The 13,273-nt window shown below is 47.4% G+C and overlaps 1 protein-coding gene across 1 annotated transcript; it reads right to left on the bottom strand.

The window, feature by feature from the left end:
• Positions 1 to 1,556: 1,556 nt before the first annotated feature.
• Positions 1,557 to 2,918, bottom strand: RXFP3 (relaxin family peptide receptor 3). The gene has a single exon (XM_054986119.1). It carries the CDS (start codon positions 2,916 to 2,918, stop codon positions 1,557 to 1,559), a length of 1,362 nt encoding a protein of 453 aa, XP_054842094.1.
• Between the last annotated feature and the right edge of the window lie 10,355 nt (positions 2,919 to 13,273).

Here is a 13,273-nt window from a genome sequence, read left to right as displayed (position 1 = left end):
TGTTCCTACCTCTTTACAGGTACAGCATCTTCACTGATAGCACTACGTAATGATCATCAGCCTTTTGGAGAAACCCCAGCCCCTTTGGCTTAATACAAGAGTAGCCATGGATATACGGAGAGTTACCAATAAATCAGGGTTGGGGCAGTGATCAACTCTTCCACAGCAGCAATGTAAGAGCTAGGATTTTTTCTAAAAGGATCTCGAGAAGAAAGAAAAGTGGATCCGAAGAGTGAATCCTATTGCTTAAATGCAAAGCCTGGTCGGTATTCACCGTTTAACAACAAAGGAGGACTTTGAATAATTCTGAATGCCAGACGGGCAGAAAAAGCCACCCAAAGATGCAGCGGAGAAAGGACCCTTTCCTGCACTTCTTCCAGGAAAAAAGGTTGGTTGTTTTAAAAGATGCAGACATCTTCTCTGCCCAAGGTGCCCAAACATCAGACAAACCCATGGAGGGCAGATCTATTAGTGGCTCTATTAACTTGAACAGCTGGTTGAAACTCCGTGTTCAGAGACAGTATAACTCTGGGGAGCAGGTGCTGGGCGGGGGCCAGGGGCAAAGAACAGGGAAGGCACAAACGGTTGCCTTCATGCCTTGCTTATATGGGTGCAGAAGAATCCGGCTGTCTGCTTTTGAAAATAGGATGCTAGACCAGATAGACTTTTGATCAGATGCAGCCGGGGTCTTGGCAAGGCAACCCTGTTCATTCCTGGATTCTTTACAGCCCCTCTTACTACCATCTGATCTCGCATCTTTTACAGCCATTCAGCACTGCGGCTTAGCTCTGTGAGTGCCTTGTGGATCCCAGATGCTCTCCGTGGTTTTGTTAATTGAATATTATCACAGAAAACTATCAGTATGCTTGAAGAAGCTGCGCCGTTCCTAGCTTCTCTGATTTCCTTTCCTTCAACTATTTTACCTGCTTCCGGAGTACAGCAACTTCGTAAATTTCCTCTCTCCGTTCTCACACCTTCCCTACTACCTTTAGGAAGGATGCTAAGTTGTACCATCACACTTCAATTCAAGGGTTATGCCAGTGAGGGTCTCCTGAGCTTCCTTTCCCACTGGAACCAGACAATCTGAGGGTGGTCCCTGTATTAAAAAGACTCCCACTTTCACCAGGAACAGCCCCAACCTAGTCGTCCCCTTCTCCCCACCACTAAGAGCGTCAGGAGCAGATACCCTGGCCAATTCCCAAAAGATAAGCAAATGTCCAAGGAAGTCCTGAAAGAACACTGCCTTCGTTTCCTCTGTTTGCTTGAGCTCGCTTCTCTAGACAACATCCTTCGCATTGCTGATATTGGGGAATCTCTCCCAAATGCCTGGCTATGGCTGTCTTCCCTGTATTACAGGCACAGTCCTGCACACGTTTTATGTTCTGTCTCCTCTCCCCTTCTTCCCTACAAACAGAACAACCACAGGGGCATAATCCTATTCCTATCATCCTGCTATCTGTAAGGCAAGAAAGTCCCCCAGTGTACAGATACCCATCCATTGACCCTGGGGATAGGAACAGCTTCAAAAACTTCATCCATGCCCAACCCCTCGATGCCTAACAGTGAGTCTCAGCAGAACCGCTGGTGGGCAAGAGATCACAGCGGCCACTGTACACCACCATGCCTGGGGGATAAGAGATGATGTCAGACACGGTGCCTGCAATGGCAGGAGCAGCAATGGCTGCAGGAGAATCATGCCCAGAGCGAATGGGTAGCAGGGCATGCGATGCTTTCTCCTCTTGTTCAGGCTTGGTGGTTGCAGTGAAAGGGCGCATGGTGGTCACCGAGGGTGACGTGATCCTCCACAGCAGCTTCTTGAGGGCTTTGCGGAACTCCTTGCGCATGAGGCAGTAGAAGATGGGGTTGAGACAGCTGTTGGAGTGTGCCAGGCACACCGTGATGGGGAACAGGTATGCCTGAGAGAGGAAGTATGCATGGCTGAAGTGCAGGACATTGAGTTTGATGAGGATGCCCCACGTGGTGAGCGCCTGGTTGGGCAGCCAGCAGAGGAAGAAGGACAGCACCACAATGGTCACCGATTTGGTCACTTTGGACCGGCGCTTAGTGCTGGGGCCGCAGGAGCTGGCGCCCACATGCCTGTCGCTGATGAAGCGGACGAGCAACAGGTAGCTAAGGGTGATGATGCCCAACGGCAGCACAAAGCCCAGCAGCACCTTCTGCGACTGGTACAGCCCTAGCCAAAACTGAGTATTGTTCCCTTGGCTGTCCGGGATCTTGACCAGGCAGAGTTCCTCGTTTAAGATTGTGGAGGTGGTCGAGAAGATGGCATGGGGCAAGGAAGCCAGGATGGCAGAGGTCCATATGAGTACGCAGAGCCATTTGGCTGACCAGCAGCTTCCCCAAAGCCCCCCTTGCCTTCTGCTCTTCAGGGCAGAGGCCACGGAGTGATAGCGAGCGACGCTCATGGCAGTGAGGAAGAAGACGCTGGCGTACATGTTCATAGCCGTCACGTAGGAGAGGATCTTGCACATGGCCTTGCCGAAGAGCCAGGTGAAATCCAGGGCGTTCTCCACAGCCCAGAAGGGCAAGGTCAGCACAAACTGGAAGTCTGTCACCGCCAAACAGGTCACAAAGAGATTGATGGAGGACTTCTTCCAGCCCTGCTTGCTTTTCATCAAGTAGAGCACCAGCAGGTTGCCAACCAGGCCGAGGGCGCACACCACAGAGTAGATGATGGAGATGAGGATGCGGACGATGATCCAGCTGGAGCCCTGCAGCCCGTCTGCTCGGTCCAGGTTGGCGATGCTCATGGGAAGCTCTTGCAGGGACTGGTTGCTCATGTTGCTCCATTGCCCTTCCTCCAAGAAGTTGAGGGAGAAATCCGGGAATTCTCCCGGCCCTGCTTCTTTCATGCTAGCTGCTAGCGAGCAGTAGCTGTGTTCGCAAAGGGTATCCATCCCATGATAGAGCGAAGCCTTTGCTCCTTTCTGTCCCTCCCTGTCCCGAAAGAGCAGCTGTGCCCAGGAAGGCAAAAGAGAGAGAGAGAGAGAGAGAGAGAGAGAGAGAGAGAGAGAGAGAGAGAGAGAGAGAGAGGTCCCCCTCTTCGACGTGCTCACTGAAACAGCCCGAAGCTTAGCAGCCCAAAGCCTAGGAGTCTTTACCGGGGTGCCGCTAGAGATCCAATGTAGGCTGCGAAGTCCTTGGCTGCGGAGTCTGGGGAGAAGAGAGACGCTCGCAGCCCGTTCCTCTTCTGGAGCGAACGGTGGGAGCGCAGCAGGGAAGGGAAAGCGCACGGCTCGCCAAACGAACAAGCGCCGATCCAAAGTCCGAGGGCTGAAGCGCCAAGACAGGAGTAGGGCAACGCGACCCGGCCGCTAACTCTGCCTTGCCGCGGATCTAGCAGCGCCTTTCAGACGCGGCTGCCTCGATCAGACGCGCGCCGAAGTACCCAGAGCTGGCCCGGCTCTCCTAAGCTGCGCCTCCGTCCCTTTCCGCCCGCAACTCTCGCCCAAGTCCCGCTGCCTCTCCGGCGGTGCACTTCTGCCGCCTTCCTGCCCCCGCCGCCTGCTCTTATTTGGGCAGAGGGGCGCGCGTGCGCGGTGGCGCGCCGGTGGAGCTCTCCAAGGTGCTGAAACCGAGCAGCCTGGGAACGCGATCGATGCCAGAGCGCCTCTCCTCCGTCCTCTTCAGCCGCCAAATTAGCTGGTAATGAAAGGTCTCTTAGAGCGCGCACCGGGGAGGTTTGGGACGCAGGTGCTTCGCCAGGAGGAACTTCTTAGTTTCTTAAAAAAAAAAAAAAAACACCCCAACTCAAACGAATATCTGGCTCGTTCTGGAGTAACGAATGTCTGGACCAACGAATGTCTGGATTGACTTTCTGCAAGGATTCCAGTCTAAGGCGATTCCTTACTACACCGCCACAACTTCAGTCGCACGACCCTCTGTTTCAAATGCAAGGAACTTTTGCATTTTTTAAAAATTTGCAGATTCCTAGGAAGATACACCGAGGGGCTGTCAACAGTGGAACAGTAATCGCTTCTGTCTTCATGAAAGCTTCTCAAAACTGAACGACTGAATTCCCATGCCCAACAAATGGAATACAGTCACTTAGAAAGCAGCAAAAAGCTTATCGCTCGTCTGCCTCAATCCATCTTGCAAAATTGCTTTTTCGTTATATCTCTAGAATGATGTGTTTGCAGTCCAACGTGATCGGGACTCTGCAACACGGGAAGCTTAAAAATTTACCAGAGACCTTAACTCTCTGTGGTTTCCGTTTAAATTATTTAAACAATTCATCTTTTAAAAATTGTTTTCTGCATTTATATTTTTAAAGCCTGCCTTTCTCTAATGCTCGTTTATTCTATAAACATTGACTTTGTCATTCATTATTCACCCCTCTCCGACTTTTCTGTGAGCAATAAAGATGTGAAAAAGACCGCTGATGATTGTGTTAACAGTATCTTTATCATTAACAACAACAACAACAAGGTCCTAAGAAACTCGGCTTCGTACTGATTAAAGGTCAGTGCCACTGGTAAAGTAGCAATATCACTATCGGTAGAGTAAAATGACATTTACTAAAAATATTTTTTAATGGTAGTGCTCAAGGAAGGCTGACTGGATAGTCCAGAAGCTAAAGGGAGGTATGGATTGGCAGGAGGAGTTAGCAATGTGAGGCCAGGCCATTGATGAAATACGGGTTTCTTGTTTGATTTCTTTATAAAAGGCTCTTTATCAGAAAAAAACTAGCAGCGATTCTAAATATCGCCACTAGAGGTCGCGAATGTGTTGAACGATAATATTTCCAGACCTGTAAGTGTGTTAATCAGGCCCAGTCCTAAGGCATCTTAAAGACTAACAAGTTTTCCTTCTAACTTCTTCTTACTTAGGCTTTTGTGGGCTAGAGAGCCACTCCTTTAAACAGCTACACTCTTACCTTAGCATCATCCACTGATCAGAAGATTTTATTGGACCGCCGTTCTCTGGTGGCCAACCTTTCCCAAACTAGGGTTGCCGGGCCCCCTCAACCTCCGGGCGGGGGATAGGGGCCTGGCACTTACCTTGGGGGAGAGGGGGTGCATGCACGCAGGCCCCCACAGGTGCGATGATGTCACTTCAGAAGAGATGTCATTGCGCAGCCCCTGGGACCACGTCCAGGCTCTGCAGGGGGCTCAAAACGGGCCCGATCCATGCAGAAACAAACGGGACCAATCTGCGGCAGAACAGGCCTGTTTCTGGGCGCTGTAGAGTGCAGGAGCACACCTGCGCTCTGCAGCACCTGAAAATGAGCCCGTTTTGCCGCAAACCGGGGCATTTTCAGGCGCTGCGGCACACAGGAGCACTCTCGTGCTCTGCAGCGGCCTCGATCTGGGCCCAAACGGGCCCAATCCCGGTGGCTGCTGTGCACAGGAGCATGCAGCACCGCGGGGGACCCCACATGGAAGGTGCGTGCCCCCCCTGCCAGTTAGGTAAGTGGAGGCGGGGTGGGGGAGTGGGGGTGGTGGATCCCCCGCTCCCACCAGGGGTCTGGGATCCCTATCCCAAACCGTTATTAGGATCTATCATAACGTTCTGGATGATTCTGGTTAGGCCTGGTTCAAATACAAGTGTGTACTTAAGAAGCCCTGAGCATCTAGTTAGCTTTCCTATATCAAATCATTTAACTCCTGGCAAGAGGCACACCACAGGTAACATCTTAGGTTCATTACCAGGTATTGTACACAAGTAATACAATTATGGAGTCTCTGCTTCCATTTTAAGCCTTTATTGTTGCAAAATAATTATTCAGGATTCTTGGTATTAACTCAATCAACAGAAAATCATGCCATCCATTATAAATACTCAGATCATTAAAGAGCAATTACATGAATATCCAAAGATACGACGGTCACAGGCAAGAAGCCCCTCCAAAGAAGAACCTCGCTGATGGTTTAGCTTGTCGTATTTATAGGGTTTCAGAACCTTTTCTTAACAATAGCTGCTTCAGAGACTCCAATTCTTGCCTATTATCTTTATAATACCAAAAAAGATTATCCATATTTGAAACATCTTCTTGAAACTTATAATAGCTAGTTCATTCTTGTTCCTTTTTATGTTATCAAAGTCTATGTAGAAATTAGTAATTACAATTTTCTCATATGTCTGAATATCCTTTGGCCCTTCATCAGTATGTCTATAATATTGCCAGCTTCTATGAAGTTACACATTCCTGCCATTCTCAGATACTCCCTGCACAAGACCTTGGTCCATTGTATGATTTAGATGGCTCTTCTAACCTACACATGGCAATACAACCGTGTAACTGTTGTTTTATGCCCCTCTCCAAGGTTATTTTATTCTAGGCCTATCTAGTTATGAGGTCAGGCTAAGCCTGTTTTTGTATGCAAAGGTGTCTGGAATAACTTTCTTGGTCCTATCCAGCAATTGTTCCCTTATAGTTCTAGCTATATCCATGACAATAGATTTCTTCGAATAACAATGGCACTGTTGCTACTCATTTGTGGCAAGGAATCCTGCATTGTTGGAATATTACATTGGAATGGTAAGAATTTGCCATCAGATCACAGGCACTCCAGGGGAATATGGTTGCCTGTGAGTCCCGCTATCCACTGATTATATCCCCCATTATGTTCTCCAGTGGCGACAAATATGATTCACCTATGAGACTCCCTTCTACTGAGTCAGAGCCTTGGTCTTTCAAGGTCAGTATTGTCTACTGTGGTTGGCAATGGTTCTCCAGGGTCTCGGTTCCTTTCACACCCACCCATTACCAGATCCTTTTAATTGGAGATGCTGGGGATTGAACCTGGGGCCTTCTGGTCTACCAGTGCATCACAACTCCTCACCAAACTCTTCCCACCACCTCTGCCTGTGCCATTTGGTGACTTTTATTGAAAATGTATATGTTTAGTTCTTTCGGGGCTGTGCCACCCTAACATGCCGTTCATTAAAAAAAAAAATTACATGGGAAATACCAGCAAGACCATTCCCTCTACGGCAATGCCTCATTGTTTTGCCCCAGACCAAAGAACTATTTGGGCGTAGTCTACATGAACACATCAGACTGCTTAATTCTGAATCAGGCAATTGGTCTATGAAGGTCAGCATTGTCTACTCTGACTGGCAGCAGCTCTCTAGGGTCTTTCACATCACCTACTATCCGACCCTTTTAACTGGAAATGCTGAGGAATGAACCCAAGACTTTGTGCATGCCAAGCAGATGCTCTGCCACTGAGTCCCTGCCGCTGCCTAGTAAATACAGTGCTAGGCTTAGACAGGGGAGACTGGGATTTGAAAGCTGACTCAAACTGTGCAGAAGTAGCTTGGATAACCTGAGTTTGTGAGTGGAATGGTGGGTTCGTGCATCTGACAGCTAAGGAGATATATTTTCCCTCTGCCCTATTTATGTTCACTTTAGATCTATGAGGTAAAGGTAGTCCCCTGTGCAAGCACCGAGTCATTACTGACCCTCGGGGGTTGACGTTTTATTGGCAGACTTTTTACAGGGTGGTGCCTTGTGGGGCAGTGGGTAAGCTGCAGTACTGCAGCCCAACCTCTGCTCATGACCTGAGTTTGATCCTGGCAGAAACTGGGTTCATATAACTGGTTCAAGGTTGACTCAGCCTTCCATCCTTCTGAAGTCGGTAAAATGAGTACCCGGTTTCCTGGGGGTAAAGTGTAGATGACTGGGGAAGGCAATGACAAAGCACCCCATAAAAAGTCTGCCAAGAAAACATCGTGATGTGACATCCCCCCCCCTGGGTCAGTAATGACTCAGTGCTTGCACGGGGGACTACCTTTACCTTTTTAGATCTATGAAAGCTATGCACTCACGCTGGTCTTCACGTTCTCCTGATTTTGTTTTATAGCAGAAATGGGGAGAAGTACCAACCAGCCCCGTAACAGACTATATGTGGAAAAGACATCATGCTTCCAGTGCTGGGACTTTTCTGGCTCTAACATACTGCTCAAGGGAAAATGTGGGGGTTTGATTCCTCTGCCTTTAATATGTCAACAATTTCCTCTGTGTAAATACATTCTCATTTCCGAAATTGCCAGCTATGTTACTATCCTCCCCAAGCTGATAATTTTCTGATTCCTCTAATGCTACACCACTAAGGACAGAGATGCTGCAAAATTATACAGCTAACTAATTCACTTCTAAGTGCAGAGAAGCAGTGGGTACGAGTGAATAAAGAACAGATTGTCAGCAGTTTATCACTGCGCTGCATAAAAGAAGATGTTTTTTTCTTTGTTCTCATTTATCATAAAAAGTGAGGCATAAATAGTCTATATTAAAGGAATCGCAAACACTTGCTAGGAAGGAAACCTGCTTTTCATTAATCCACTTGCTACTTTGAGGACACGTCTGTGTAGGCTGATGCCCACACAGATCCCTAATCTATTTGTATTGCACTTAATGAGACATCCATAGCTCAAGGGCAAAGGAGAGAAGTGTATTCACAAGCTGGGTACCAGCATAGCCCAGGAGAGCCTCATCTCATCAGATCTCAGAAGCTAAGCAGGGTCAGCTTTGGCTAGTAATTGGATGGGAGACCTCCAGCTAAGACCAGGGTTGCAGAGGCAGGCAATGGCAAACCACCTCTGGTAGTCTCTTGCCTTGAAAACTCCGCCAGGGGTTGCCATAAGTCAGCTATGACTTGAGGACAGGATTCCATTTTTTTCATACAGACTATAGTTTTTAAGATAGTTGAAAACAGTTTGAAAGAGGATGCATTTCGCTTTTTTTTGTTTTTGTTTGCTCTATTAGTAGAACATAGTTTACGGGTTTGGGGAAAATGAACCGAACTAGAACTAGTTACTCCTTTTGGTCCCGTTTGCTTGTGGTTGCAACTCCAGTGATGCCATTTAAACAAAAATTCCATTCTGTTGCTGCTGGAGCTGTCACATAGCTAGTGAATGAATGAATTTATTTGCAGTCAGAGACCTTTACAATGGCAATACATCCTTAGCAATCAATAGAATAGTTAAATCCCGTGTAAAAATGTAAAGGACATAGAAAAATACATTTAGCATTTAAAATCTTATCTTAAAAAGTATATAGTTCTCTGGGAACTGCAGTAATCCTAATATTTAAAACATTGACGTTAAAATCGTAAAAAGAGCAGGACAGACTATGTATGGCTATGCTTTTTATTATGGAATTTAACCAAATGGAGACAGAATTTGGCTATCTGCCTGGAGATAGTTGGATTTTCATCCATTAGGAGTTTCTCCAGGCAGGCCTTATTTGCCTCTGCAATTAGTCTGTCTAAGAGTGGGGAAATAAACTTACCCCTATAGACCTGATGGAAAGGACAGCGAAAGAACATATGAATAAGTTATTCTAGTTCACCAATGGAGCAACGGCAGCATCTGTCCTCGCATGGGATCTTTCTATATTTCCCTTCAATGAAAGGCAGCGGCGCGGAGGGCAATCTCAACTCCCCTCTGTCCGGAGAGCAGGGGGCGGGGCCACCAGCCATGTGACCATTTTCAAGAGGTTCCGGAACTCCGTTCCCCCGCGTTCCAGCTGAAAAAAATCCCTGACTAAGGCTATCCAGTGAGTTTATGGGAGAGAAGATATTTGAATCAGAGACTTCCTAGATCAGAGCTCAGACATTTAGCTGAGCTAACTCACTGGAACTGACGGGGGGATGCACCAGAAAGTGGTCCAGATTTACAGCCCCGTTTCCAACTTCGTGCCACCTCTGAACAGATCTGCTCTATCTACTCTGTGCTATTGGCCTTCCTGTAATTATGCACCTGTATATTTTAATGACTACCCAAATGGGAAGGATCCTTCCTTGCCCGCGCTGCAGAGAAGTGTCATGACCTTTCCAAGGAGAGAAGCATCACTTGCGAACAGAGCACCAGCTGGAGTGCCGACAGCAGCAGCAGCGGCAACTCCAGAATGATAATTAAAATGATTTTGAAGAGCAGGAGCCTCATGCATGCATGAGCAGATTGGGGTCAGTGCAGCTTGGCCTGACCCTTCCAGCTGCTTACAGTCACGAGTAAAAGTGATTTTAAGTGGAAGAGTTCAACCTTAATAATCGACAGTTCAAGTACTTCCCCACCTCTCTCCATTGACTTGTCCTCATTGTTCTGTTTATTACTTATAGTCCCAACCATCGGCTGTTTCCACACTGCTTACCTTCCCTCAGAACGACCTGGAACATCGCGCAAAAAACGCGGAAGATTGCATTTTCTCGCGCGAGATTTGTGCGATCTTCCGTGTTTTTTGCGCGATGTTTCGGGTCATTCCGAGGGAAGGTAAGCAGTGTGGAAATGGCCACCTTCTCTGTTAGGAATGAACTGGGCATTAGGGACTATGTAAGTGACCATGCAAAGCTCTCAGTTTCCCTCTAAAATGAACCTTTGGACTGGGTATAACCTTGCAGTGCATGTGATTTAGGGTGGTTCAAGGGTGGCTGCTGGGGCATAGCTGTTCACCTTGCGTTTCTTGAATCAGATTTGCGCTAACAACTCTGAATGGGTAAGGATGAACTACTAATATAGAATTAGGAATCAATGGCAACTGCATCAACTGATCCTTAAACTGGCATGCCTGGAGACGTATTCTAAGAATGCTGGAAGTAGTTCAGAAGAGGCATCAATTCCTGTGACATACACAGAAACACACTTAGTGTTTATATAGTGCTTTCATTGTTCAAAGCACTTCGCAGAAGTTATCTTTCTGTAACCCTTACAACAGCCCTGTCAAGCAGGCCAGTCCTATCATCTCCGTATTGAAGACTGGAGCCGAGAGAGAGTGGCTTGCCTATGGTTGCCAGCTCCAGGTTGGGAAATTCCTGGAGACTTTGGGGGTGGAGCCTGAAGAAGGTCGAGTTGAGAGAAGAGAGGGGACTGAGCAGGGTATAATGCCATATAGTCCACCCTCCAGAGCTGCCATTTTCTCCAGGGGAGCTGATGTCTGTCGGCTGGAGATAAGTTGTAATTCTGGGAGATCTCCAGCTACCATCTGGAGACTGGCAACCTTACCTAAAGCCCCTAGAGAGTTCATTGCAGAGGTGAGATTTGAACCTGGATCACAGCTCATTCTCTTAGCTGCCAGAAACTCAACTCTCAACACCAAGTCAGAGTTTAAAAGGTTTTTTTGGTCTTGAAGCATTGTGAAAATGAACCTCTGTGTCGCTAGACTCGGCCAGGTGTGCAAGGCTTTGTTTTTATGCACCCTGCCTCCTCCACAGCCTAGGAAATGGGAGACCAACCCAGAGCTTCCAGTATGGACCCTCCGCTACGCCATGGTCCCAAGAGGCGCTCATCCACGCCGACTCCTGGCGCTGGCCCGCCACGGCTAGAAACAGAGTATTGGAGCAGACGGACAGCATCAAGGCAGGTCTTCTGCTCTTTAGGTTTCCAAGACAGCCACTCTCTCGATCAGGTTGTTTTTGGAATCTTCAGGTTTGCAGCCCCAAACTGCAAAAGCAGCATCCTCAAATCAGAAATGCACCCTTGCTCCTTAAAAATTTTTATTCTCTCTTCCAGGATGAGGAGCGCGACATGGGTTTACTCACCCACCACTAATCTCATTAATCATGAAGAAGTTGCCTCGATGCATTTAATTAGAAGAGACCCAAATTACTTTTAGTGGCTCTACATGATTACATAAGTGAATAATTTATTTGCAAATTCTTGCAACTGATATTAAGCGATTGAATGTGCCACTGATTTGAAAGCATTCCTCATGTGTCGAGTTCATATACAAACACAGTGAGGTTTTTTTTTAAGTCAAAGAATCTGAGAATTGTGGGGCACGCATACATTAATCTGTTTGTTGAATGTAAGCTTCCCAATATGAGAAAACGATGCTTGCTCTTTCAGAGCTAGCCATTCCAACTCTTTCACTACAAGGACACAGTAAGGATACAGTGGATGGGTTGATTCTAATCGAGGACACGGCCTAGAAGATCACCTTCCCCCAATGGGAGATCGCATGGCGGGTTTTTCACATCACTTGCAGTCCACTGCTGTCTCTCCAGGGAAAACTGGTGGTGGAGAGTCGACTCACAGTATTCACTTGCCTGAAGCAACATAATGAATTGTGTGGATCAGGGCTTTTTCCCAGCAGGAATGCGGTGGAACGGAGTTCCGGAACCTCTTGAAAATGGTCACATGGCTGGTGGCCCCGCCCCCTGATCTCCAGACAGAGGGGAGTTGAGATGGCCACAGCATGGAGGGCAATCTAAACTCCCCTCTGTCTGGAGATCGGGGGGCAGGGCCACCAGCCATGTGACCATTTTCTCCAAGGGCAACCCACTGAGTTCCACCACCTCTTTTCCCAGAAAAAAGCCCTGGTGTGGATGTTATTAATGTAATATTCAGCAAAATAGTGCATTAAATGAAAGTCATCAGAGGCCTTTAATTTTATTCCTTTTGCCAGACCCACAAAAAGGGGTCTGTGAGAAAGAGAGGGGTAAAATTCTTGAGGAATTCTCCAGAGCAATAAATGTCCTAAACAGAAACACTGGGTTACACAGAGTTGTGTGGTTTTCTTATTAAATACAATGGCACATGCAATATAAGCCTTTAAGAATCCATTTTTGCTCCCCCCCCCCAAATCAATTACACTGAAAATGTTCCTACCTCCCTTCCTAAATGTATTCAGGTAGAAAACATCTGCTTGGCCCACCCTTGCAGTCATAATAAACAGCTTCTCTTCATTTGACAAGGTCTGCAAAGGAAACACAACACAGCAGGGGCGCTGCAGGATGAAAATGATCATTTTCGACACAGATTGATCAGAGGCTTTTTAGAAAATGAATTTCGGATTGGGGACTGGTGGGGAGGAGAGAAAAAACCAAATTTGGTCCTCAGTGCGATCTCAGTCAAGCAAATAGACCCTACCGTTCCATGTATGCCAACAGGGCGATTTTCAGGACTGTTCCAGATGACAAGAAGGTTTTATTTTTACCGCTCAAGCTGCAGCAGCTTGGCACTCCAGAGTACCTCTGTTCTTAGCATTTTCAGGTGGAGGTAGAGCTTCCGCTTGGCATGCAGAAGGTGCCAGGTTCAATCCCCAGCACCCCAGTTAAAAGCAACAAAGAGTAGATGGTGGGGGAAACCTCTGCCCAAGACTCGGAAGAGCCGTCGCTAGTCAGAGAAATGCCCTTTATAGACCAGCATGTCTTCACTGGAATAAGGCAAATGTATGAACAATGTATTGTGGCTAGTCACAAATTTAGGACTTCCTTTAAATTTGCTGATGCAGTTAAAGATGGCAGCAGCGCCAGATTCTCCCTCCGTTCCTTCCTCACACGCTGTTTGACGTGCAAGCTGGAGGACATAG

This window comes from Eublepharis macularius, chromosome 8 (assembly GCF_028583425.1).
Source record: "Eublepharis macularius isolate TG4126 chromosome 8, MPM_Emac_v1.0, whole genome shotgun sequence".
Taxonomy (NCBI): Eukaryota; Metazoa; Chordata; class Lepidosauria; order Squamata; family Eublepharidae; genus Eublepharis; species Eublepharis macularius.
This window is presented reverse-complemented; position numbering and strand designations above follow the sequence as displayed.

Excerpts from the sequence above, each read along its gene's own strand:
- RXFP3 (XM_054986119.1), bottom strand. The coding sequence starts at position 2,918 with ATGGATACCCTTTGCGAACACAGCTACTGCTCGCTAGCAGCTAGCATG.